Source organism: Neoarius graeffei, chromosome 27 (assembly GCF_027579695.1).
Source record: "Neoarius graeffei isolate fNeoGra1 chromosome 27, fNeoGra1.pri, whole genome shotgun sequence".
NCBI lineage: Eukaryota > Metazoa > Chordata > Actinopteri > Siluriformes > Ariidae > Neoarius > Neoarius graeffei.
In genome coordinates this window covers 43,357,884-43,384,623 of record NC_083595.1, presented here as the reverse complement: position 1 = coordinate 43,384,623, position 26,740 = coordinate 43,357,884, and the positions used below count along the sequence as shown (strand labels likewise).

The 26,740-nt window shown below is 40.1% G+C and overlaps 1 protein-coding gene across 5 annotated transcripts in view; it reads right to left on the bottom strand.

Annotated features, from left to right (window-relative positions):
- Positions 1-26,740, bottom strand: part of fhod1 (formin homology 2 domain containing 1) — a 104,109-nt gene that overhangs the window by 24,730 nt on the left and 52,639 nt on the right. For 2 of the 5 annotated variants that reach the window (XM_060911488.1, XM_060911489.1), the window contains exons 6-15: positions 25,288-25,382; positions 23,640-23,751; positions 23,435-23,529; positions 15,584-15,727; positions 15,277-15,469; positions 12,986-13,154; positions 8,928-9,035; positions 6,559-6,639; positions 2,613-2,660; positions 1,702-1,841 (exon numbers count right to left, since the gene is read on the bottom strand). In XM_060911488.1, coding sequence (XP_060767471.1) covers positions 1,702-1,841; positions 2,613-2,660; positions 6,559-6,639; positions 8,928-9,035; positions 12,986-13,154; positions 15,277-15,469; positions 15,584-15,727; positions 23,435-23,529; positions 23,640-23,751; positions 25,288-25,382 — 1,185 coding nt within the window. The remainder of the gene's footprint in view (positions 1-1,701; positions 1,842-2,612; positions 2,661-6,558; positions 6,640-8,927; positions 9,036-12,985; positions 13,155-15,276; positions 15,470-15,583; positions 15,728-23,434; positions 23,530-23,639; positions 23,752-25,287; positions 25,383-26,740) is intronic. The other 3 variants (XM_060911491.1, XM_060911492.1, XM_060911493.1) reach the window with 3 other exon arrangements.

Here is a 26,740-nt window from a genome sequence, read left to right as displayed (position 1 = left end):
ATCAATTTGTGCAGTCAATCACACAACAGCTCTGTGCCATTTTAGACCTGTGTTTCCTCGAGGTATTCATTTAATCTGAACGTCATAAATTCGTATCATGATTTATCATCAAATGATGTATTGTTGCATGCCTAGCCATCACTTTGAACAAGAAAATGTCTTGGAATGAGAGACATGAGAGAAAGTCTTTCCAAATCTCTGTATTTTTATCTTAACTTTCCAACACTGGAGCAACAAAAAAAACAAACAAAAAAAAACAACATCATTTAACAATATTATTCCATGAAATCAAGTCGTAGATGAGCCGATAGCCAACGAGACGCATAGCACCGAGTTGGCTATACGCCATGCTTGACAAGATTGAGTGGAATAACTTTCTACAAAACGTCCAACAAAATAATTTCTGCTTAGAATGGAAACAAACCAGCGAAATGACGAGCAATTTGTGAAAAATGCTATAATAATAATTCTAGAAAAATAAAATATATAATGTTCTTACCATCAAACACTTTTATTCCATATTTTCTTGCTTTTTTTTATTTTGGGGGGTTTTGTTTTCGAGTAGAGTTTTTATTTCATCTTCGGTTGGTTCAGCAACACGCTCCGCCATTTTGTTTTTCTCTCTTCATGGCATAGGAGCTGATAACCTAGTAGTAGAGTAGCCAATCAGAGTGCGCGATTGCTCATATCCAGTGAACATAATTACAGTTACGTTTGCCCACCTCTAAATAGTTTGAGTTTCACCAACTAGCACGCAGAAACATTAGCAAATTTATCTCTGCCTCCTCTAATGTGGGTGCATTCATCTTCTGCAATGATGCACATTTCTGAGTATTTTCCCTATCTTGAGTTAGTTGTACACACACACACACACACACACACACCTCAACTAAGGGCGGGGAAAAAAAAAAAAAAAAAAAGGTCACAAGTGAGTATACCAGGGCTTTTCAAAGTGTGGGGCGCGCCTCCCCTAGGGGGCGCCAGAGTTCTTCGGGGGGGGCGCAACGTGAGGAAAAATAAACCAGAATAAGTTACTATTGCGGACATTTAGCGAACTTCAGCTAGCCTTTGCCAGAGACAAACTGGATCAATTTTTAGTACTTAAAGCTACAGTGAGTGAGGAGACAGAGTCTGGGCCAAGCAAAAAAGAAGGAAGTATGACCACGATTATTTAAAGTTTAGATTTTCATGGACTGGATCTGAAGATGCTCCACTGCCACAGTGTGTTGTCTGCCAAGAGGTGCTAGCTAACGATGCTATGAGATGTTTAAAATGTGTAAAACAAGATGTTTTTAAAGAAAAAAAAAGCACAGATGTTTAAAATGTGCAAAAAAAAAGTTTTAAAAAAAGCACGTTTTAAATGCATAAAAAAAATGTTTTCAAAAAGCACAGATGTTTAAAATGTGTAAAAGAAAAAATAGTGTACAACAACCTTTTTTTTTTTTTTTTTAAATACAAATGGAACATCAAGTATAGCAACAACAAAAATTGTAGGGGGGGGGGCGCTGTTGTTTATTTGCTCTCTGGGGGGGCTGACTCTCCCACACTTTGAAAACCCCTGGAGTATACAGTACATGGTAATATCAGTATTTATGCAAGATGGAATTTCCCAGATTGGAGCGAAGGCTGCACTACACAGTGTAGATTGGCTTGTGGGAGGAGAACAGAGAAGAATAAAAGATAACTGGCAGTCACCCTCACCTTCTGAGGTCGGCTGCACTTCTTCAATAGAGCAAGAGTAGATGTCTGGGTCAAGAGACACTTTCTCGATCAGAGACGCCGCATCTTTACTATTCCTCTTCTGCAACTGCCCCACCTCCAGACGGCGTAAAAACTGGTTTCTACAAATATACAGGTGGTAAAGAGAAACTACAATGTTACAAAGCCAACATGGAGGCCCTGGGGAAAAGGAGACCTACAGTAGTAATGAAGAGCAGACGGAAGAAAGCAGAATTTTAACTCGAAGAAAGATTATAACTGAAAGAAAGCACTATCATTTTGTGCATAAAGAAGCAAACAAACAATGCTAGTTACAACTAATCTGGATTGGCTTACAAACAAAACGGAAAGCACATCCTTCATTTCAGCCTGCTTTTAGAAGACTGCTGGGTATTTTTCCCCCCATTCTGAGCAACCACAAAATAGCTACTGCAGTCTCCCAGATCTGCTGAGAATACATATTATAGTCTACATAAAGGATAAATCATTTAAATACACTTTTTTTTAAATGCACGAAATCTTAGTTAAATAAATACAATTCAAATAATCAGTCCATAATGTGGTAGGTAATAAGGACATGCGATCAGTAAGATTTAGTCAAAAACTCCAGAAATATTCATTCCATTAGATTTAACAGGACAATAACATTTATGGACAGTAAGAATGATCAACACAAACACACACACGCACGCACGCACACAGCCATAGCCTGAAAGCGCAACATTCATTCAAGTCCCAGCCACCTGATCTGCAAAACACCCGCAGAGATCAAGCAACCGCCCTTAAACGCCGATTCAGGACCAGGCACCTCACCCCAAACCTGGCCTGAGATCAGCATAAAGAGCAGTTTCCACCACCATCACCACGTCAGGATCGGCCTGCAGTTTACTTACTCATACTTCCTGAGTATGGGCCGGTCCTTACTCACAATATCCTCCATGCTGGAGAGAGACATTACAGTTTATGTAAAGGAAGAAACTCAGCTTACTGTTTATTGGCTACATTAAATTACCTTTTTGTGACCATATTAAATGTATAACCTAGAGCAAGGGTTATCAACTTTTTGGGCTGTAGTCCAGTTACGGACCCAGAAAAGTATTCATAAATATAAGAAAAATAAAGGAGAAGTCAATTAAAAAGTATGCTTAATAAATAAATAAATGGCTTCTGTAGCAGATCCTATTTCAATTATGTGCCTTTACGTTAACTCTAACCCTACACGGTCAGAAATAGGGTTACAGTAGGAGTCCATTTCTGTCGCCCAAGGTACAATCTACACTAATGTACCCCCTTGGGCTCAGTATTGGACCTCAAGGTAACCATGTGTACCTTTTTAGGGCCAAAAAGGTTCATATATGTTCCCAAGCAGTATATAAAGGGTCCAAATAAGTACCCTTAAAAGGTACAATAAATATGTTATTTACCAGCTGGGAGGTCCGTATCGTGAAATACCGTGACCGAGGTCTTGAAAGTACTGACCGAGGCCCTCTGGGCCGAGGTCACGGTATTTCACCATACAGACCGACCTTAAGCTGGTAAATAATATATATATTTTTTTTCTTTACCAAATTCTAACAAAAACAAGAGCGCCCAAAAGGGAAAATCAAGCAGAGCTACCATTTTGAATCCTCATTCACGGCTGTAATGCAAATGGCTTCCTCCTCGGTATACAAGTGCACTTCCATGGCAGGAAAAAAAAAAAAAAACACTACATTTTGCCGCCTATTTAGTCCCCTATTTATACAAAATTGAGTCATTCAGGATTCAGCCATGTTTTTGCTCGGCGTTAGCAACAGTTACAGGTTTTTAGCTTTCTCCTGCAATGTTTTCTTTTATTTCTTCTTCCTCAGGGTAGTAAAACTCGCTTTCACTGTGAACACTGTCATTATCGCTATCCATGCTGTAAAATTAATGCTATTCTTCTGAGAAATGCTGGAAAAAATTTATAAGATTGATAATCTTATAAATAAATCTTATTTAAAAAAATAAATAAATAAAAATGTTGACAAAAAAAATGCTACTATGTTTTTTGTTGTGAATGAGAGAGTCGCCAGAGGTCCATAACCAGGGTCCGTATTGTAGGATATGGACCCGCTCGCCAGCCAATCAGAGCGCAGGATTTGATGGAAACCGCACTGCAAAAAAAATAATGGACTTTACTTTCTGAAAGTGCATTTAGCTGAACAATTGGAGTTTCAGACTTTGACAGATTTTTTCTTCATCCATCCCCACTTCATTTAAGGCCCGGTCCCACTGCACTTACGGATGCAAAGAGGATGTAAAACGTAAAAAAATCTTTGCCATCTGTTGGAAAACGCTATGCATCCGTTGTGTACTCATTGCATACGTGCTTCATACGCTCTATCCATTGAGCATCCGTCCACTGTGATTTCATCCGCGCAAAAAGTTTTGAGCTGCACAAAACTTTTAGAACGGATGAACTTTCCGCCGTGTACGATGTAAATCCGCGACATATACGAGCAACAAACGTTCTATGTCCGTCATCATCCGTTAAACGTCTGCTGTATCCTCTCTGCATCCTCTGGGCATCCTCGCAACTCACATCCGCTGCAGGTGAAAACGGAAAGAGGGAGGAAAGATAAGGTACATGAAACGTCTATTCATCGTTAGTAGCACGGAAATAGAAAGGATGTAAGCGTATGCATCTCGTATATAAAGTATTCAAAACGGACAAAGCGTTTATATCTGGGATGTATCTCGTATATTTAGGATGTCTGGAGTATGTCTAGAGTATGTAGAAGGACACCTAGCGGACAATCGATATTTTGTATAAAAAGGGGGAGAAAATCATCTAGTAGTAGAGATGTATCGATGTAGCCGCCAGCACTTCTTTCCGCTTTATGCTGACGGCGTGCGTGCTGCATCCCTTTATATCCGCGGAGCAGACGCAATTCATACCTCCCGCATGCGCAGTGAACGGTCTGCATCTGATATACATCCGCGCAACATCCCCTTTGTTTCCGTTAGGCGTACGTGATACATCCCCTTCATCTGCTATGCATCCGCTCTTTCTGCTATGCGTCCGCTTCTCAGTTATCACCGGTAACCCCTTCGGAGCGGTCATCCACTTCCATCCGCTTTTTTGTCCATTTCTGGAGCGGATGAAAACGGATAGAGCCACCCCCGAAATTTTGCTCGTCCGCTGTGTCCTTTTTGCATACGTTTTGTGTCCATTGGCCAGTGGGACCGGGCCTTTACCCGCTCTGGTCTGATCACTGAGGATTAATTTATATAGTATATAGTCAAGCTTATTACTCGGGGGGGGGGGGGGGGGGGGGGGGAATATGATAAAAAAAGTTTAAGGATGACTAGACAGAAGTATGCGTTTATTCTCTCCTTCAAAACAGGTATCTAACCTGTTCAGACTCCATGGCTATAGCCAAAAACACTTCAAATTGAAGTCTTATTGATAATCATACAAATTAGGTCATTTATGGTTAAGCATTAAAATGCAAAAGTTGTTGCAAGTAAGTCATATGTTAGTTGCTTATCCAGTCCTTTCTATAAAAAGAAAAATTTTATGTAGCTGGACCTTGCAAATTTTATTTGGGACACCCCTGGTCTGAAGAATAACACTAATTTAGGATCGCTCCTCCACGTGAACTAATATGGAGACAAAGAGGAGAAGCTGTGTCTTCCTGACCAAGAAATTCCACTCAGTTCATCCTGCACTGTGTGCTTTCTTCAGTGCTTTGTCTTGGTAATGATAAATTATAAAAAGACATTTCGAAATTCAGTTCATTCATAAAACATACCAGACCAACTGAATCATTCTGGTAGAATTGATTTATCATAACAGTTCCAAAGGGGACAAAAAAACAAAACCCTTCACACATCCATTACAAGGAAGATCAAGGAAGTGAAGATGAGACATGATGCAAACGGGAACGTGAGAGTGATTAGACCGTTATTGGAAAAGATGTGAACAGGACACGCATGAAAGAGTCATCCTTTTGGTAATACTGAACTATTATTACTATACGTCGCCTGACTAACGAAACAGAACCAACACAGCGAACACTCCCCCCCCGCTCCCAAAATGACTCATGGTTTAGACTGGTAGCAACTGAAGGCTGCATTCTTTGGCTGTGTAGCAGCTACTCACCAAACAGAGTCTGCCTCTTGCAGGCTGAGGAAAGAAGGAAAGAAGAGAAAGAGGGAGGGAGAATGTTGGAAGCCACAGTAGTGAGGAGAAAGATTAGGAACCGAGCCAAACATTAGGGATATCGAGGCAGAGAAAGAAACAGACGCAGACACTTAGCAGAAACAAAAAGTGTAAGGAGTCAAGAAAGACTACAGGGAAGATACACAGAAGGTAAGGTGTTCATATATTTAAAAAAAAAAAAAAAAAAGGGATAAAATTACAAATCGCCTTAATGAATCACCACCGAGTCCTAAATATCCTGGCTTTCACAATAAATATTGGACAAGAATATTAATTATTCTGTATAACAACACAGTTCAGGTCCGGTGAGTAAACCATTACTGAGAGTAGTGTAAATCCCTAAATAATAATTCTAATCTCTATAATCGTAATAATACAGATTATAGTGATTCCCTGTACACACCACCACTAATCATAACACCAACACACACTCCCAATCTATTCAACAATATTTTACACATTAAAACCACAATCAGAGCAAATTCCTGTTGAAAACCTGACTTAAAAATATTTCACTTCAATAATCCCTTAATAAATTTTCCAAGCACATATTTTAATGCCTAACTTTTTTTTTTTACCCCCTACTTTCACAATAGTATAATAAAAACAAATACAATCTCCAACTGAGTGAGAGAGAGAGACGCGATACTCACTTAATCCGTCCTGTTCCCTCAGTGTGGTTCTGTGCTCTCTGGTTTTCCTGAGGAGGCGAGTCTGCGGGAGACACGCTGGGGCTGGATGGGGAAGAAAAAAGGAGAAAAAAAAAAACCCAAGAAAATCTGATCAGACAGTCTGAGTCGCACATCTCAAAACACTTCAGTTTCCATAAAGGTTCACAGAGGCTGTACACACATACACCCTCACACACACACCCACCGAGACACACACACACCCTCAGACATACAATTTAACAATAGACTAGGTTGAGTTCAAAGTTTAAACCTTGTTTAAAATAAACTGAGTTGTATTTAAATCATTTTTAATCCCGATTGAAGTTTTTTTTTTAGGGAAAATTAAAATGAACTTAAATCCTCCTGCTACATTACTTTCATCTCTAACTGAAGAATTTTAGTCTGAAGTTAATTTAATATCTTGCCGTTGAGGTGGTTTAAATTTACAACACAGTGGAATATAAGAAGTGGATTTTGGAGTTTCTTCTCAAAGGAAATTTTTATGGCAATTTTCACTCAAAAAAAATTACAACTGATGGATTCACCAAATTTTAAAAAAAGTACCAAGCAACCCTCAGGTCAGTGCTTTAATCAGAGATTATGGTTTCAAAATCTGATTTACGTAATTCGTGTATAAATTAGATTCATCCTAGTATAAAAGTAGAGCCCTCTTTTAGAAAAGGAAATGGGCTACGTACTTTAAAAATAAATAAATAAATAAATAAATTATATTTTTCATAATCTTGCTCCCTCTTTTTGTCTCTCTTTCCGAGATGTTTTAGAAGGTTCCTGTAATGTGACTGCGAGCCTCTCTGACTTAACATCCATCAGAAAAAGTCAGCATTGAAGCTGATTAGAGAAACTTGATTGATTTTCAGTTGGGGGGGGAGGGACACATCACCAAGCAGAAAACAACTTCTGTGATTCAAACCTACTCACACTATCTTTGTGATCCTTTATCCCCCCCCGATTATTTTTTTCCTTTTTGGTTACGGGTCACTGTTTATATTGTGCAACCTGTTAAGATTGATGAATATCCTGGATGTAAATTTGGCAACAGGCTTATTACTGCTAATAAATTCTATTTTCTTTTAGACATTAGATAGTGTTTGAAAACCCCTCCCAAATGCTGCATAAAAAGATGAATATTTGAAGTTTGCAAGAGATACCCGGATAGTAGACTACTTTAGTTGAATTCCTGATTGCGCTTCGTTTTTACTATATCCCGCAATGCAATTGCATTAAAACGCTGAAAAACCTGTAGATAAGATTGCAGGACAGGGGGTCTGGAACTTCTGTACTGGTAAATTTATTTCCAGAAATGAGGAGTACCATCCTAGTGTCATTACATTGCACTCTTGTACCAAAAATTAATGCTACAGCAGGTTTTATCTGCCTTAAAGCCTTTCTCAGCCATTTCACTGCATCATTTCTGGCTTTAACCACCAAAATACTGTATCTAAAATATTATATTGTATATTCAAATATAGAATACATTCTGCACAGAAGTTAAGCAGATAAGATAGTCATGCAATATTTGGATAACTACACGAGTCAATATGCTCAACCAAATATATATATATATATATATATATATATATATATATATATATATATATATATATATATAAACAAACAAACCCAGGTGAATGTACAATTATGCAGAGTTTAGTTCTAGTCCATACTCACTAGAGCCCCACTGATAAAGAATTTTTGGCACCGAAACCAATTAAAATCATAAAAGGTCTGTGATTTCTGATGACTGGTGTTATCAGTCGATACCTGTCCCTCAAAAACAAACCAAAAACAACAAAAAAAAAACAACCACGTTTCCAGTCAAAAAGAAATGTTTTAAAATATTGTGCATATTACAAAAAGTCGAACAGGCCTAAATGTACAAGGGGAAAAAAAATCCATTTTGAACCACACAGATAAAAGAATTACTTTAAGTCGGCCAGCATTGCAATAGTATATAACACAATATATATATATAAGTTTTGTCATTATCAGCTGTTATAAACATGGATATAGATTTGCTGGCAATTAGTTCACATCATCTGATAATATCAGCACGCCGATTTATCAGTCAGGCCCTAATCCATGCAGTTTACAGTTGCACCTGTAAGCTTAACTGTGTAATTAGGGTTGAAACCAAACTCTGCACGAAATCAGGACATTAAAAAGACCCTCGTTTGTCAAGACAGGTGTTAAAAAGTGGCACCATGTGATGTCATGGTTAGTTCAGAGACAAAAAGATTAGTTGAAAGTAAAAGTTATTCCTTCCAGCTAATCTAGACAGCAGAAGGAGTAACTTCTACCAATGAGATGAAAAGCTGGTAAGTTATACAGACCTCTTTAGGGGAGTGGAGGGCTCCTGTGTTACGGACCCCGCCTTTTTTAACCTCCGCCTAGAAATCCCCATATGAGCCAGGTACTGACCAATGAAAGTGCGTCCCTTGCTGGAAGGAGCAGGAAGTGACACAAAGAGTGAGAGAAAGAGAGAGAGCTGTGGAAAAGTGATGTCTGGTTACATGAGTAAGCAGAGGATTAAAATAAGGACAAGGAGACCCACAACATTTGCAAGACTGACACCAAACCACCAAAGGGTGCAACCAGGAGCAGAAGCATGTGGAAAAAGTTAAAGGAAAGAAAAAGTGTTTTTTCCCTCCCCCTGCTACCATGTCCATCTCAACAGTAAGGAAAAGCAGGTTTGTATAAAAGGTGGATAACACTTCAATTCATTAAAATATTAGGTTTATGATGTGCTCCAGCAGGTCAACGTCATGACCCACATGTAATCAGACGACTAAATACCCATAACTTTACAAAGACAAAATGGGCTTCCAAATAAAACATTAGCTTTCCACATATAGGTAGTGCCTGTCAACTGAATAAAATGTCTTGCTTTGGCCAGGAGCTATACTTGGAAAGGCACATAGCAATTTGCTTACCCTGGGAGGAGCTGAGCAGGCAAAGAGCATCGGATGTATGTGGCAAACTCAGTCAAATTCCCATTTCCTTACAGTCTGAGCAAAAAGCGATTCCTTTTTTATTCATAACTAAAAACATGTAACTTCCAGTCACAGTTTGTATATAAATTTTTTTTTTTAAAAGACCTGTCAACTCATGCAATGTGCACAAGTTATTCTTTTTCCGGCTAAAGTAGCCTAGTCATACTCCCACCTGAGGCATCATAACCCATTTATGGCATGTCTGGGTAAATGTTATTGGCTGAGAAACTGTTTGTGGATCAGTTCGTGAAGGCAGCCTGCTGTAGAATAACACTTCCCAAGCCAGCACAGCTGAAGATTAGTGGGTCAAGAGAGGACTTGAAATATAACCACAAAAGTCTTTTAAAACCACAGGAAATATATATATATATATATATATATATATATATATATATATATATATATATATATATATATATATATATATAATATTTATATTATATTTATATATATATATAAAAAACTTATTTTTAAAAATTCACCTAAAACAATTTCTTTTTTTTTACCATCAGGTCACAAAACATGTAATCTTTAATGAATGATATGTTAAAAGATAACTTTAATTTTCTGAGATGTAATAAAAACATTTATATGCCAAAGTCAGAACGTAACAGAAGTGTTGTGGACATATATATTCTCAATTTTAACAATGTAGAATTACTTTTTGAAACATAGGAAGGCGATGTTTTAGCAAATATAATTAATAAACGTGTAGTAGAATAAACATACACATTCTTTCAATAAGATTAACATGGTATATAGCTGGATTGTAATTAATTTGTAACAGACGCGAGATGGACAATCGTAACAGAAGTAACGTAACAGACATCATTTTGGAACTCATAGGCTTGACTTTGGCATATAAATGTTTTTATTACATCTCAGAAAATTAAAGTTATCTTTTAACATATCATTCATCAAAGATTACATGTTTTGTGACCTGATGGTAAAAAAAAGAAATCGTTTTAGGTGAATAAGTTCATGTCCCCATTTCAGTACCCATAAGCGTGGAATCACTCATATATATATATATATCTCCAGTTGGTGTTTTATATCTGTGCAATGTGCTTTAAAAGAAAATTCAGATAGAAATATAGAAAACTGAAAGAATGAGGCATGGATGGATGGATGGATGGATGGATGGATGGATGGAGTGAGTGAGGGAATGAGGCATGGTTGGCATGAGGGAATGAGGCATGGCTGGCGTGAGGGAATGAGGGATGGATGGAATGAGGGATGAGTGAGGGACTGAGGCATGACTGGTGTGGCATGAGGGAATGAGGGATGGATGGCTGGCTGGAATGAGGGATGGATGGGATGGAATGAGGCATGGCTGGCATGAGGGACTGAGGCAAGGAAGGATGGAATGAGGGACGAGTGAAGCAATGAGGCATGGCTGGATGGAGGGAGGGAGGGAAGGACAGATGGAGGGGATGGAATGAGGGAAGGATGCATGGAATGAGGCATGGCTGGCGTGAGGGAATGAGGCATGGCTGGCTGGCTGGATGGATGGAGTGAGGGATGGATGGCTGGAAAATTTTGTTTTAAAAAACCATGACTGGAAGTATGGGTGTAAGAAGTAACCCCAAACACAAAATTAAGAAGACAGATTTAATTTGTCAAAAAGGGTTCAATTTCACAGATGGTCTTTAAATGTTCTTATCCCTCGTAAATGTCTATATAGTGAGCACACTGATGATTCCAGAAACAAATTGCATCCTAGTGGTGTGCATGCTATACAAACAGCACTTTAAATCTGTATGTGGCTTATTGAGGTATTTCACCCACGTGACCAAGTCACGTGACGCAGCCATTTTGGACGGCACGCTTAAGTCCTTCAGTGCAAGGCAGTATGAGATGGTGGAGACCTTTGCACATTTTAACAAGAAAGTAAGCTGTGATTCGTGTTAAATTGGATCTGTCTTTTATCACAAACACTGTACCCAGCCTTGGTATGGAGCCCTGTTTATTTATTTCTGTGTCCCGTTTCTTTCTAGCCTCTGTTATTGCGTTTTATGTCTGATGTCTGCTACATGCAACCCTAGACAAATTAACACTGCCTTGTTTCACTGCTCAGATGGGTTAACAAACACTGACCCATTTACTTTTTGCTATATATTTTATCAAAATTGCGTTAACTGATAAACTAACCTGAAATGAAATGATCACTGCAAAGTCTGGAGTACTCTGTTGGCTCCCAATCCTGTCTCTTCACAGCTGCAATCCATTTGGCCCTCTTGTCTGGGTCAGTAGGAAACCGGTAGTGATGTGTCGGTCGCGAACGATCCGGTTCAAAGAGCCGGCTCTTTGAAGTGAACGACGGGAGCCGGCTCTTCGGTGGGAGCCGAGTTGGGGAGCCGAATTAGTTTTTTGTCCTTAGGTGCCTCAGAGAGACAGAGAGACTTTCACAAAAAAAAGTTGCTGTCCGATTGCGTCTTTGTGTTGTCTATTACCATTCAAAGGAAAAAAAGTAGCATGGTGTACGCCTACTTTTTTTGGTTGGGGGGGGGTTGATGTCATTCACAGCTGCGAAATTGGTGTAATGCTTAAAGCTGTGGAGCACAGGGGAGAGGAGTCTGTGAGGCACCTGAGGAGGGGAAAATCAGCTGTGTATTTTATATTGGTAATATAACACAGTTTTGCATTATGTTTGTGAGAAAATAATTTATTAATTGGTAAGTAAGTTTTATTTCTATAGCTAGAACACTGTTACACTGCTATACTTTACAAAGCTTTACAATGGCTACAAAAACTAAAAAATAAAATGGAAAACATCCTATTGATAAAATATAAATAATAATGTAATTAATTAACTAGTTAATTGCAGCAATTAAATCAAAAATAAAATCTCAGGAGCCGTTTGGGAGCCGAAAGAGCCGGCTCCTTATAGTAAGAAGAGCCAAAAGAGCCGGCTCCCGAAAAAGAGCCGAAATTCCCATCACTAGAAACCGGTAAAAGGAGCGTCCTGTACGCCGTCCCTGTCTGTTGTGGCAGCCTACAGCACAACAAGCAAACACCATGGTTATTTATAGAGTGCTTACTGACAAATTAATCTATTCTAGGTGTCTGTAACACGTTTTTTTTTCAAGCTGGTTCTCCCTCTCTGTCTGCAGCGTTAGTATGTAGCTTGACGTTCAAAATGGCGGACACCGGGGCGTCACGTGACCCTGTGACGTCAGGTGAAATACCTCAATAGTCCTACTGTGTGGATGAGGGGAGGGGAGATAAGGCCCTCCCAAAAAAAACCACCCCACCCGTCTTAAAAAAAAAATAAAAAAATTCAGCATAAAAAGCCATTTCTAGCTCTGCCTTGAAATCATAGCAGACCAACAAACCTTATTATTCTGAGTGCCGTTCAAAAACACGCACGCGCACACACACACTCTCTCTCTACTTACACATCATTGGCTGGAGTTTCATTTACAACAGAGGGCACTACTGGAGTTGAGCTACATGAGCTGGACTCTGATTCACTTGAGGTGCCTCCTACATCAAGGGAGATGGGAGAAGTGGTGAAAGGGGAGGATGGAGTGCCTGAAAGTGTGGGAGAAGTGGTACAACTCGGACCTGAAAGAAAACCAAAAAGCTTGCAAACTCACTACGTACAAGTGCATGACATCAGTCAGGTCACAGCTTAGAGGGCAAACTATAAAGCAAGATGGAGCCCGATCTTAGCTTTGATGGAAGATTTTCTTTTGTTAATGAGTGACTCAAATGAGTTTGATGAGCTGAATGGGAGTCGACATTTCAATGCTAATATCCGGATACTAATCCCAAGACTAACACGATTTCATTTTAACAAAAGCCTAAATGTAGAAGCACCTCCCATTTTCCTTTTATACCAACAAAGCTCTTTTCCACTGTAGCTCTGAATGATTATCTCAGCTGCATTCAGTCCATCTGTACCAGACTCGTGGAAAAAAAGAAAGCATTCACATCTATCAGGACTAGAAAGAAGTGGTTCTCAAAATGGACATAAGGAGTCCATGAAACAGCCACTGCTGGAAATCACAACACGCTATTATCAAAGTTATCTCATCTCATTATCTCTAGCTGCTTTATCCTGTTCTACAGGGTCGCAGGCAAGCTGGAGCCTATCCCAGCTGACTACGGGCGAAAGGCGGGGTACACCCTGGACAAGTCGCCAGGTCATCACAGGGCTGACACATAGACACAGACAACCATTCACACTCACATTCACACCTACGGTCAATTTAGAGTCACCAGTTAACCTAACCTGCATGTCTTTGGACTGTGGGGGAAACCAGAGCATTATCAAAGTTATATTAATTATATTTCTTATTATAAAACAGAGGTGTTCTCATGATTATTAGCTGGGTTGACTGGTCACTTGCATTGAATTGGCTTAATCTAAATCTCAGTAACTAGAAGGAAAAAAAAATCATCCATCAGGACTAGAAATAATATCAGTGCGGTCCTGTTGGTGGAAAGTTCAGGAACAGAAAATTATTATACACATTTGAATAATGAGCCTAATATTTGCATAGATCCTAGAACAAATAAATAAATCTGTGCTGGGAGGATCCCTGGCTGCAACAAGTTTGACGAGCACTGGCATAGACAAGAATGACAAAGCATCAGCGATGACTTCCTGTGTAATTAGATACCATGCCCTGCCAAATGTGTGGGTGGAAATGTCATTAAAAAAAAAAAAAAAGGATTACGCTGTGTTCACAGAAGTCATTTAACAATTCTATGGTCAAAAGAAAAATCAAACTGCAGTACGTGTAGGAACAGTGAAGTAACTCCATTTGACGAACACTTACACTACCGTTCAAAAGTTTGGGGTCACCCAGACAATTTTGTGTTTTCCATGAAAAGTCACACTTTTATTTCCCACCATAAGTTGTAAAATGAATAGAAAAATATAGTCAAGACATTTTTCTGGCCATTTTGAGCATTTAATCGACCCTACAAATGTGATGCTCCAGAAACTCAATCTGCTCAAAGGAAGGTTAGTTTTATAGCTTCTCTAAAGAGCTCAACTGTTTTCAGCTGTGCTAACATGATTGTACAAGGGTTTTCTAATCATCCATTAGCCTTCTGAGGCAATGAGCAAACACATTGTACCATTAGAACACTGGAGTGAGAGTTGCTGGAAATGGGCCTCTATACACCTATGGAGATATTGCACCAAAAACCAGACCTTTGCAGCTAGAATAGTCATTTAGCACATTAGCAATGTATAGAGTGGATTTCTGATTAGTTTAAAGTGATCTTCATTGAAAAGAACAGTGCTTTTCTTTCAAAAATAAGGACATTTCAAAGTGACCCCAAACTTTTGAACGGTAGTGTAACTATTGTAAGGTTAAGGTTCTTTGCTTTAGTATAGCTGATGTAACAGCATTCCAACAACTAGCAAGCGGTTATGATCAGATACAAAGCAGAAACTCTACATACTTAATTTTAAACACCTATTCAGCCGTACGCTAAAACAATACTGAAAGTAAAGCTGAAAAAAGGTGTTTCAGTGTTTAAAATCTGTCCTCTGAGCAGCAATCTGGTTATATGCTATACATGGGAAAAGAGCAGCATCAAACGTTGCCTGATAATTTTGGTGACTAATCCCATTCTTTTTTTTTTTTTTGAGAAATCTTCTGTTGACTTCATCTAGAACGAGCTTTGTGAACTGAGTGGCTTGGAGAACGGAGTCTGACGTGAGACAAACCTGTAGTGGAACTGATGGAGGAAGCAGCAGAAGCAGGCAATGAAGAGGAGGAGAGTGGAACATCCTGAAGACTCTGTGCCGAGGACCATCGGCTCCTCCTGCCCTCCTGCTCGCTGTTTGTTGCTTTCCTCCGCTCCTTACGGGTAAGAGGAGATGATTCGTCTACATCTCCATCCTCGTGTTTCAAAGCATTCTATACAGAAAACACACACAAAATCATGTCACTAGCATATGTATAGCACAGTTTTTGTGCCTGCTGGTGTTAAATATACTGTTTGTGGTAAATATTGATTACATGCCGCTCTACCTCGTATATAGTAAACTGCTGTTTGAGGTCGGGGTCAATGCCTTTGCTGTTCATATGTTTCGTCATGATGCGCTCCATCTCCTGATGCTCCAGGCAATCGGTCACATCGTAGAATGAATCTTGGTCAGGCAGAGCTGCTAGAGTCTGAGAGAGCGAGACAGGGGAGGAAGGCATGAAAATATAGTGGCCGGCATAAGTATTCACTCCCCTGGATATTCCATCCAGCCATCCATTATCCGTAACCGCTTATCCTGTACAGAGTCGCAGGCAAACTGGAGCCTACCCAAGCTGACTATGGATGAGAGGCAGGGTACACCCCAGGTCATCACAGGGCTGACAAACACACACAACCATTCACACTCTCATTCACACCTACGGTCAATTTAGAGCCACCAATTAGCCTAACCTGCATGTCTTTGGACTGTGGGGGAAACCGGAGCACCCGGAAGAAACCCACGCAGACACAGGGAGAACATGCAAACTCCATACAGAAAGGCCCTCGTCGGCCACGAACCCAGAACTTTCTGCTGAGGCGACAGTGCTAACCACTACGCCACTGTGCCGCGCCCCCCGAATGTTAAATAGACTTAACTAGTATTTTAAGTCATGAATTTACATATAATTGGAAACTCACGAGATCAAATTTTGAAGCATGGTGCTGGCAGCATCATTTTGAGCACAGGTAGTCGTCGACTTACGACTGTGTTTGGTTACGACTGACCGGTCGTAAACCGATCTGGTCGTAAGTCGGCTTATGTTAAATGAACGCAAGTATATTGTGATGTGTAATGATATTGTAATCATGTTAAAGTCTTATTTTATCAACATTTTCTTATTTCATTACCTCGGCTCATTATTTGGTTGAAGTCAAACACTGCATACTACACTGCGTACAGTACAATTCGTTTAATATGTGCAAAACAAAAAATATGAAATACAGGTGTGAAAAATAGAAAACATTTTAGTTTGAAACATACCAAAATATAAAATGTAAAACATAGCAAAATACAAAAAAAAAAAAAAAAAAAAAAAAAAAAAAAAAACCACCTTAGTGACCGCTGGCATCACTGGTGCTTGGCTGTGGGTCGTCTACGCCATCATCAGCTGTTGCAGTGTTCGGGCTGGTGGGAGGATTTGCTCGTTTCATAAACCAGGAGCTGGGGCGGAAACTGTATGACGGAGTGCGTGAGGGAGCGTGAGAGAGACTGCGCGTGTGCCGGGAGCTGGGGCGGAAACTGTCGTACGCTCAGCTAGCTCAGCTGGGAAACACTTGCCAGTCATAACCAGATGGTCGTAAAGTCGATCGGTCGTAAGTTGCATAGGCCGCAAGTCGACGACTACCTGTATTACCATTGGCTACTTGGTTGCTTCTGTGACTAATGCACTACTTACTGTACATGTTCAGTGACTTTGTTGGACAGCCTCCTTTGGGCCTCGAGTAGCGATTGTCTAGCCCAGTGTTTCCCAACCTTTCTTGAGCCACGGCACATATTTTACATTTGAAAAATCCCACGGCACACCACCAAACAAAAATATCACAAATACAAGGCCTCTTTTCCTGCAATCTGAGCTGTAGTAGATAAAAAAAAAAAAAAAATTCTGTTGTCTTTTTTATATATTTACATGAAAATATGTTTCAAATCAATATTGTTTGAATTCAAAATAAAATCACATTCTACATTCAAGGGTATAGTTATAATTCATAATCAACAAAAATGACAAAATAATTCACATTAAACTTAAGTTCTATTAATTATCAAAATGTTCATATATTAAATAAAATTTCTTAGGGTGACTGTAGTCTGGCTAACGTGACTGCAAAGCTCTGCGAGCATTTGGTCTGGCCAAGATATTAAGCCCAACCGTTTCCCAAAGTGCGTGGTTGACCCGCCTCCCTGAAATGCCTCAGTTTGCTACTGGTCGAAGCCAGAAAAGGCTGTGACGAAGCTTAAACCAATCACATCACTCTTTCCTCTGACGTATGTGACACGACGGGGCTAACTGGTAGATTAAACTCTTACCGAAGCCGGTCGGGAGCAAGGCGAAAACGTCCTTCCTTTCAATAAATACCTCCAGGGCTGCTCTTTGCTCCGTTTTCAATGAGAACTTGCTCCATGTTCGTAATGTTTCTAGTGAATGAAGCGCTTCCGGCATAGATTCTGTAAACAATCTATGGCTTCCGGTCGCAGTTCTACTACGTCACTGCCTTGAACACACCTCTACCCAGGGCCGTTGGAGATGCTCAAAGTTGATTGGTTCCCGATTTTTCGGGAGCTTGGAAGAGCTGTAGATAGCTTGCCTTGCCAGACTAAACTCGCAACAGGCCCTCGTGTTGCGTCACGCTTAGGATGGGCGGGCCCAGGCTAGGGTGACTGACCTTTTATCCCTATGTCCTCATTAGTTGCATATGATTTCTTCAAAAAGTCTTTTGGAATATTTAAGTTTTCAAAACTGTCAGCATTAATTCAGATTTACTGACCATCATATACATGTTCAATGTATTAAATCATACGAATGCTAAGTTTATGGGATAATGTCTATGTACACTTTATGCAATTATTTATAGTTCACAGTCACTTCTTATTTGATCATTTCGACTTCTTCAGCTTTTTGGCCAAAGACAAAAGCTTGTCGGTCCTCTCTTTTGTAAGAACTGTTATGATTGGCTATCATGCTTTCACCATCGATGTTTTGGCCAATCACATTGTAGATAACACGTATTCTACCACGAGACTTAGCGAGACTAAAGATGGCGAAAATGTAAACATGTAACATTGTCGTAGGAATGAATTACGCTTGAGTATCACGAAGGAACATACCCCAACCCCCCTCAATAAATGAAAAAAAAATCTCAACAGATTTGGCATAATATAAAAAGGTCGATTTTTTTACTCAGAAAAAGCGGAAATCCGCCGAAAAGCGGAAAACTCTCATCCCTGCTATCGCCATCACCGCTGTCACACCCGAAGCATTACTAATTCTTTTGTTTGAATGGCAACAGGTAGATACACAGGTTAATTAGCTACCTGCTGCCATCTATTGGAAGAGTATTTAATTGTTCTGCCGGTCACTATACGTCAAGTCATTTGTATAGCGCTTTTAACAAAAATTGTCGCAAAGCAGCTTTACAGAATTTGAACGACTTTCATTACATTGAACGACTTTAATATACGTCGCTGGCATAGACGAACGAAGACAAATTATTTGCAGTAAATAAATAATTTTCGGAACAATTAAGTGAAATTGGATAATGTCCCACGGTACACCCGATGATCTCTCACGGCACACTAATGTGCCGTGGCACAGTGGTTGGGAATCACTGGTCTAGCCCATCGGAGATATAATTTAATAAATAAATTGAAATTTTGGGGAGGAGTGCACTCCTGTTCACTCCCATTTTATAGAAATGAAGCCAGAATACCTCCACTATGTTTTCAAATTTGCAACCAGCATCTTCACAGTAGAGACTTTTTCCTTCTTCAGTTTCCACAGTAGAAACAAGGAGGCAAAGTGAGGTACACCCCAATCCTTTTTTATCCCTGCTCCTTTCCAGCACATTGAAGAATGTGTTCATGGTGAAAAGAAAACTTGCATCAATCTAGAGAGCTTAAATAGTTTCAGCTTTAGATAGTTCATTAATACAGATGCATCTAATAAGGACCAAAAAAAAAAAGCTGCAGCCAGCCAGCAGGGGCACTAGACCGGTAGTGGCTTTACTTTTTAAAGATGATGCATTGTCCATTTTTTATACAGTCCATGATTATGCTACATTCTTAATTTTTTTTTTGTATAAAATGATCTAATGGGGGCGGCACGGTGGTGTAGTGGTTAGCGCTGTCGCCTCACAGCAAGAAGGTCGTGGGTTCGAGCCCCGGGGCCGGCGAGGGCCTTTCTGTGTGGAGTTTGCATGTTCTCCCCGTGTCCGCGTGGGTTTCCTCCGGGTGCTCCGGTTTCCCCCACAGTCCAAAGACATGCAGGTTAGGTTAACTGGTGACTCTAAATTGACCGTAGGTGTGAATGTGAGTGTGAATGGTTGTCTGTGTCTATGTGTCAGCCCTGTGATGACCTGGCGACTTGTCCAGGGTGTACCCCGCCTTTCGCCCGTAGTCAGCTGGGATGGGCTCCAGCTTGCCTGCGACCCTGTAGAAGGATAAAGAGGCTAGAGATAATGAGATGAGATGATCTAATGGTGCTCTGTGGGACGTCCAATGTTTAGTATTTTTTTTTTTTAATAACTAAACCAAGACAAAGACCATTCAGTGTAGGGGTCGACCGATAATCGGCCTGGCCGATATATCGGGCCGATATTCTGCATTTTTAGGGTTATCGGTATCGGCCATAATTTCCACCGATATGCCGATAACATACCTTTTTGCAGCCATTTCGTTCCTAACGCGACTGTCACTGCACGTCCTTTCCTGCACTCGCCTCTGAGTTCAAGAACACGGTCCCGCCCACCACAACATCTGATTTGTTTGGCACAAGAGATACAGCCAATCAACACGTGTAGCTAAACGCTGTGAACTGTGTCAAGGCGGCCGTATGGGCACTCGGGCAGAAGCGGCACAAGGGATACAGCCAATCAACACGCATAGCTAAACGCTGTGAACTGTTTCAAGGCGGCCGTATGGGCACTCGGGCAGAAGCAGATCCCACTTCAAGGTAAGGACACGCTGCTTTTGTCGCAATAAGTCACAAACACACAAGTTGCAAAAGCACATCATTATATGTTTACATTCTTCATCTACTACTCGTTAAAATTGTCCATTTGCATCTGTGTAGCCAGGCAAACTTGGCTTACTGAAGGAAGCACTTGAATTAGACGACAACCAACTAGTCTCGCTGAAACTACATGTCATGCTTCCTTCACTACAATATAATCCTCCTAAATTGGGAATATTAGGCTTGGGCATTAAAAGCATTAGAATGTAGATGGTTACTTGTTAAGTTGTTACATAACAGGGAGTGATAGCCTACTTTATGTTTGATTTTACTTTATAAAAAATGCTGCAGGCAGCTCCCTACACTTGATTTGTTATTTAAAAACTACTTGAAGTTGGTAAGTCTTACTTAGTTCTTAGTGTAAAAGAATCCAGAGTGTATTTTCAATTATTTTCCACTGAAAATGGTGAGCTGTAATATAGTAGGGAGTGATTTTTTTATTGGTGAATATTTATTTTATTTCTCATTTTATTCTAACTAATGTTTGACTTTATTGTACAAATGCTGCTGGCATCTCCCTGCGCAAAATTTCATGTTCAATTTTACAATAAAACATACATTTCATGGATATGAAGGTCTGTGTCAGTGTGTGCTATGTTTAATTTCATGTGAATTATAATGTTTACATTTATCGGTTGCACATATCTGTTATTGGCATCCCAATTCCATAATTATCGGTATCCGCCCTGAAAAAACATATATCGGTCGATCCCTAATTCAGTGCTCTTCACATATATTGTTCAGTATTCCAATAAGTGTAGACAAGTTAGCTAGCCAAGTTTCTTTGCAAACGTTAAATAGCATTTTATCCTATCCACATTCACTGGACATGAGCAATTGCACATTTTGATTGGCTACTCTCAGCTTCTTTCCAAAAGCCATAACCGCCCTGAACTTGGATTTGCTCTGACTTTATAGTCTATTTATTTTACTATGTGACTCTCCTCGGGCAATAATTTACAATGTGCAGTACTTTATAAGGGACTATGTGCAATACCTCACTCCATAATGTGAAACACAACACATTCAGCTCACCTCAGGACTGTGCACCTTACACACAGCACATGCACCTCAGGACTGTGCACCTTACACACAGCACATGCACCTCAGGACTGTGCACCTTACACACACCAAGTCAGTGCACCTACAGTACCTTACCTTGCAATACTTCATAAATGTGTAATATTTTATTTTATAATTTGAATCTCTCATGCAATAATTTATAATGTGACTCTCTCTGTGCAATAATTTATATGTGCAATGAGCAATACCTCACTCCATAATGTGTAACACAACACATACACCTCAGGACTGTGCATCTTCCCCCTGCCGACACCTTCCCCCCCTCCCCTCTCTCTCTCTCTCTCTCCACGCTGTTTTACACTGTTATTGGAGATGCTTTAATCTCATTGTACATGTGTATAGTGACAAAGGCATTCTATTCTATTACTAGGCTATCAGCTCATATACCATGAGTAGAGACAAACAAAATGGCAGAGCGTGTTGCTGAACCAACAGAGGACAAAATAAATCCCCCCCCCCAAAAAATGGAATTAAAAAAAAAAGTTTGACGGAAGGAATGCATCTTTTTTTATTCTTCAAAAATGATTATTTTCGCATTTTTCACAAATTGCTACCGTCATTTCGCCGGTTTGTTTACATTCTAAGTGGAAATGATTTTGTCGGATGTTTTGTATAAAGTTTTTATTTATCGAATTTTCAAAAAAAGACAAAAAAAGTGCCGTTCCTCAAAATCCAGTGAATGTGGATAGGATAAAACAGTTATTCCACTCAATCTTGTCATACAAGGCTTATAGCCAACTCAGCACTATGCGCCTCGTCGGCTACCAGCTCATGTACGACTCGATTTCGTGGAATAACTTGCACTACGTTCAGACTGCAACCTGAAACGACCCATATCCGATTTGTTGTGAAATCCGATTTTTTTGTTCGGCCGTTCACATTACCAATTATATGAGACTTGTATGCGATCTCCAATATGAACGGAAAATGACCCAAGTGTCCCGCATGCGCAAATTGACACGTAATAAGCACATCTACATAATACGTAAACAAAAAAAAAAGTGCACTCTTCAAGTTTGCAAGTAAAGCATGGAGATGAGGCGAGACCTGGCGATGTGGTTTTTGTGGCAGCGGCGGAACTCGCACAATAATCTGATTAATGTGGGCAGCAGACTAATGAGACCGAAGGTGTCAAATTACTGGAAATTTCCAGAACAATCTTATAATCTTGTAATACAGGATGGTTTAAGTTATAAATCAGTTATAGAAACTGTTTTATTTAATCAGGCTAACAGATCAACATCCAGGTCCCTACCAAATCCACCATTAGCTTGATCAATTCTATAAAAAAAGTCTATTTAAATTCTGAAAACTGTACAAATGTTGTTTTCCACCAAAGAGGCGGGATTAGCCAACGCAGAATAGTGACGTTTGTCTCTTGTTGATGACGTGTAGGTCGCATGAATGCGACCTGTCCGGTCAGACTGCAGTCGCATGTGAAAATAACAGATATGCATCGGAATTAGGACCACATATCCAAGCGGCCTGGGTCGCATGTGAAAAAAATCGGATCTGTGTCGTTCAGATTGTCAATAACAAATCGGATACAGGTCGCATATGGGCAAAAAAAAATCGGATATGGGTCGTTTCAGGGTGCAGTCTGAACGTAGTCTTAAATGCACTTGTATTGAGCTAAAGTCGTAAAGTAACTTAAATGATTTGGTCATAATGGGGAGAGATGCACAGTTTTAGCAGCCAATTTATGAACAGACTGTCAAAGATTGCATACTTAAGTTTTACTTTAGTTTAAATGCATTATATTGATATATAATGTACTGTTTATAATGCAAGTCTATTGGGGGGCACATACTTCTGCAGCTGCAATAATGCACACACATACATACGACTTCTAATGCATGCAGATTCTTGTTATGAAGGGTCACGGTGAATCTACTGATTGTAGAAGATGAGGCGGTGTGGTTTACCAGGAGTCCACAGCAGGACAGTGTTGTATGGAGATGACGATGCATGTGTTTGTGATTTTCCTGACTGTGCCATGTGTGTGTTATGTGCTCATAAGGATTACCATGTGTGTACATGTGCTACCTTGTTAATAAGGGACATGGTGAAGACCAGGAGCTCGGTATCTGATCCATTCTTCTCCTCTAAAATATCCACCAAGTATGACCAGGCCTTCAGACCTGCAACAACACGTCCAGAGCAAACCTCATCTCCGGCTAGTAAATACTATATAAACATTACTTCAAAACTCTTCCTCTGAATGTGTACATATCCGTCATGAGATTTTTACCTCTTTTGCCATCCACCACGTTGACAGCTTGGATAAGCAACGGGCTGTTCGACTCGGTGTATTCAACAAACACTATGAGGAGCTTCAGAGCCGTCTTCACCACCAGCCGAGACTGAAAGAGAAGGACAGAGAGGGTGAGTCTGTACTTACATGTCTCCTACACCAGGTGGCGGCATCAAAACAGGACACACATTTTTTGAGAATAATAAGGAAGCATGAGCTCACAAGGACATCTAAAAGGCTGTTTCGTTATTTTATTAACGCAAGTGACGTTTAATATAAGGAGTGATCGTGGTGAGGTCAGGGCAATAGAACAGGATATCATCAATACAGTGCTAAATTATGTCACAGTGATGCACTTTTGTAAGGGATCATGATTTTTTTTAATACCATGATCCATCCATCCATCATCTGTAGCCGCTTTATCCTGTCCTACAGGGTCGCAGGCAAGCTGGAGCCTATCCCAGCTGACTATGGGTGAGAGGCGGGGTACACCCTGGACAAGTCGCCAGGTCATCACAGGGCTGACACAGACACAGACAACCATTCACACTCACATTCACACCTACGGTCAATTTAGAGTCACCAGTTAACCTAACCTGCATGTCTTTGGACTGTGGGGGAAACCGGAGCACCCGGAGGAAACCCACGCAGACACGGGGAGAACATGCAAACTCCACACAGAAAGACCCTCGCCGGCCGCTGGGCTCGAACCCAGGACCTTCTTACTGTGAGGCAACAGTGCTAACCACTACACCACCGTGCCACCCCTAATACCATGTTTATTTATTTATTTTTTGTAATAGCACTTAAACTGATTGGAAGTAGCGGATTTTTTTTTTATCTTTCGGGGGAGAAAAAAAAAACACATTTTAAAATCTACTCATGGTCGCCTTCTCCTCTCATTAGGCAAGTGGACACTTGTGTGATGGAGCTGTTACACGCTTCTGAGTCAAGAGAATAATCTGACTGACTTTTTCAATCTTAAAATCAGTACTGAAACCAGGAGATGAATGAGTCGTGTTGCAACATCTGTTATTTTCACTTCCTCAAGTGACAGCATGAGGTCAGTGAGGGTAAGAAGCTCTGCTTAGGATTCCTGCATGAACCAGTGCACTGGAGTATGAAAAGCTACTTCAGAGATATAAATAATGCTAAGCACCTGGTGCTTTGCATTACGAGCATCCACTAAATATTCTTAATACAAACTCGTAGCTTCATGGTGGCAATGAAGCATGAAAAACGTTCACCATTTTCTATACAAATACATTCATTTGTATTCCATTTATTTACTCGAATGTTAACTGGCTGATTCTCATTAATGGACATTTTTAGAAGGATAAAAATAGATGCTTAAACGTCACTTTGTTTAATAGAGCTAAAGTGATTTATAAGCTGTGGTTTCTGCAAATGTCTTACTCAATAATACCATGAATGTGCTAAGTGGAAGGTCATGGTCACAATAGTAACCGTTTTGCTCAGTACTACGCCTTTTCCGTTTAGTTCGCAGCTTTGAACACTGAACTATTTAAACTCTGCTGTCCACAAACTATGAACAGTCAACTGCAGTCCACCACTAATTAGCCTATAAGGGTGTGTGTGCGCGCGCGCACGGGTCTCTGTGTGTGTGTTACATGTAGTTACTCACCAGGCTGCCACAAAGGGTGTAGAGCCACTGTACCGTCTCGTTATGGTTTATAACTCCATTCATCCCGTCCACGAACAACATGATTTGACTCAAAGCTGCAATACAAACAAAAACACACAGAGCAAATCATACTGATGCTACACTTTTTTTGGCTTTTCAAGTTCAAATCACGACAAAGAAGCAAAAGATGGGAATTTCATAACCGAAGACCAGTCTTCATTCTGCTGGATGTACAGATTTGTACTAAACGCTGTTTGTTGTTCCAGTATAAACTTCCTGTCTTGGAGCTTATGCCAAAAAATCAACACTGCAGAAATACATGAGGTTAGAAATCTAAAGGCTAAAACGGCACAGTGTTTATATGCACTAGACATGAACCCTAGATAGTGCGGACAGATCAGAGACCAAGTTAAAATAGCATGTCGAGTGTCTGTGCAAAATTTTTGCGAGAGCTTACACACAGCATGCTTTAGCTAGGTTTAGTGCACGAGATAAACTGAAATGAAACTTTTAGTCCGAAACCAAAAAGCAGAATTTTGGGGATGTTGGAATAAAACTACATTTTTATTTTTAAATTATTGTAGCATTGATTTGTAAACTATGAGAATTTCTTTGCCATAATATACACGTTTCAAAATGTACATGTACAATTTAAAAGAATGTAATAAATTACATTGTGAACAGCACAACACACACACACACACTTCCTTTGTTTTAAGACATTTTTTGGTGCAAAAACCTTTGAACCAGAAAACATATAGCCAAATATAAATAAAAATTAAATAAAAGTGACAAAATGTGCAAGCAGAGTATCAAGTATGACAATCTAAAGACAATTGTTAGAATTAACAAAATTTGCAAAACACATTTTTTGTTTCTGGAGCTGTTTTATTGCTTCCAAGTTTTGAAGTTTCTTAGGCATGCACATCCTAAAAGACAAAAACTCCTTAACGGACAATTGGTCAAGTGGAATTTGGACCCAATCACGCGTCTGACCCTCAGCCACACCCACCTGACCCGTCTGGGCCACGGCCACACCTGTATGGGCCACGGCCACACCCTCTCACCCATCTGACTCCTTGGCCACACCCTCTCACTGAAGAAAAATCTCTCATTTAAGCATTTTTCAATATTGCTACTGTCTCTTTACCACCATTTATAGTTCTCATAAAAGCTCAGCTCTGAAGTAGTACAATTTGATATGCTGGTATACTCCTTTTTTTATTTAAAAAAAAAAATAAAAATTATCGTCTCGTCTTCTTCCGCTTTATCCGGGACCGGGTCGCGGAGGCAGCAGTCTAAGCATGGAAGCCCAAACTTCCCTTTCCCCAGACACCTTGGTCAGCTCCTCGGGAAGAACACCGAGGCGTTCCCAGGCCAGCCGAGAGACATAGTCCCTCCAGCATGTCCTGGGTCTTCCCCGGGGGGACATGCCTGGAACACCTCCCCAGGG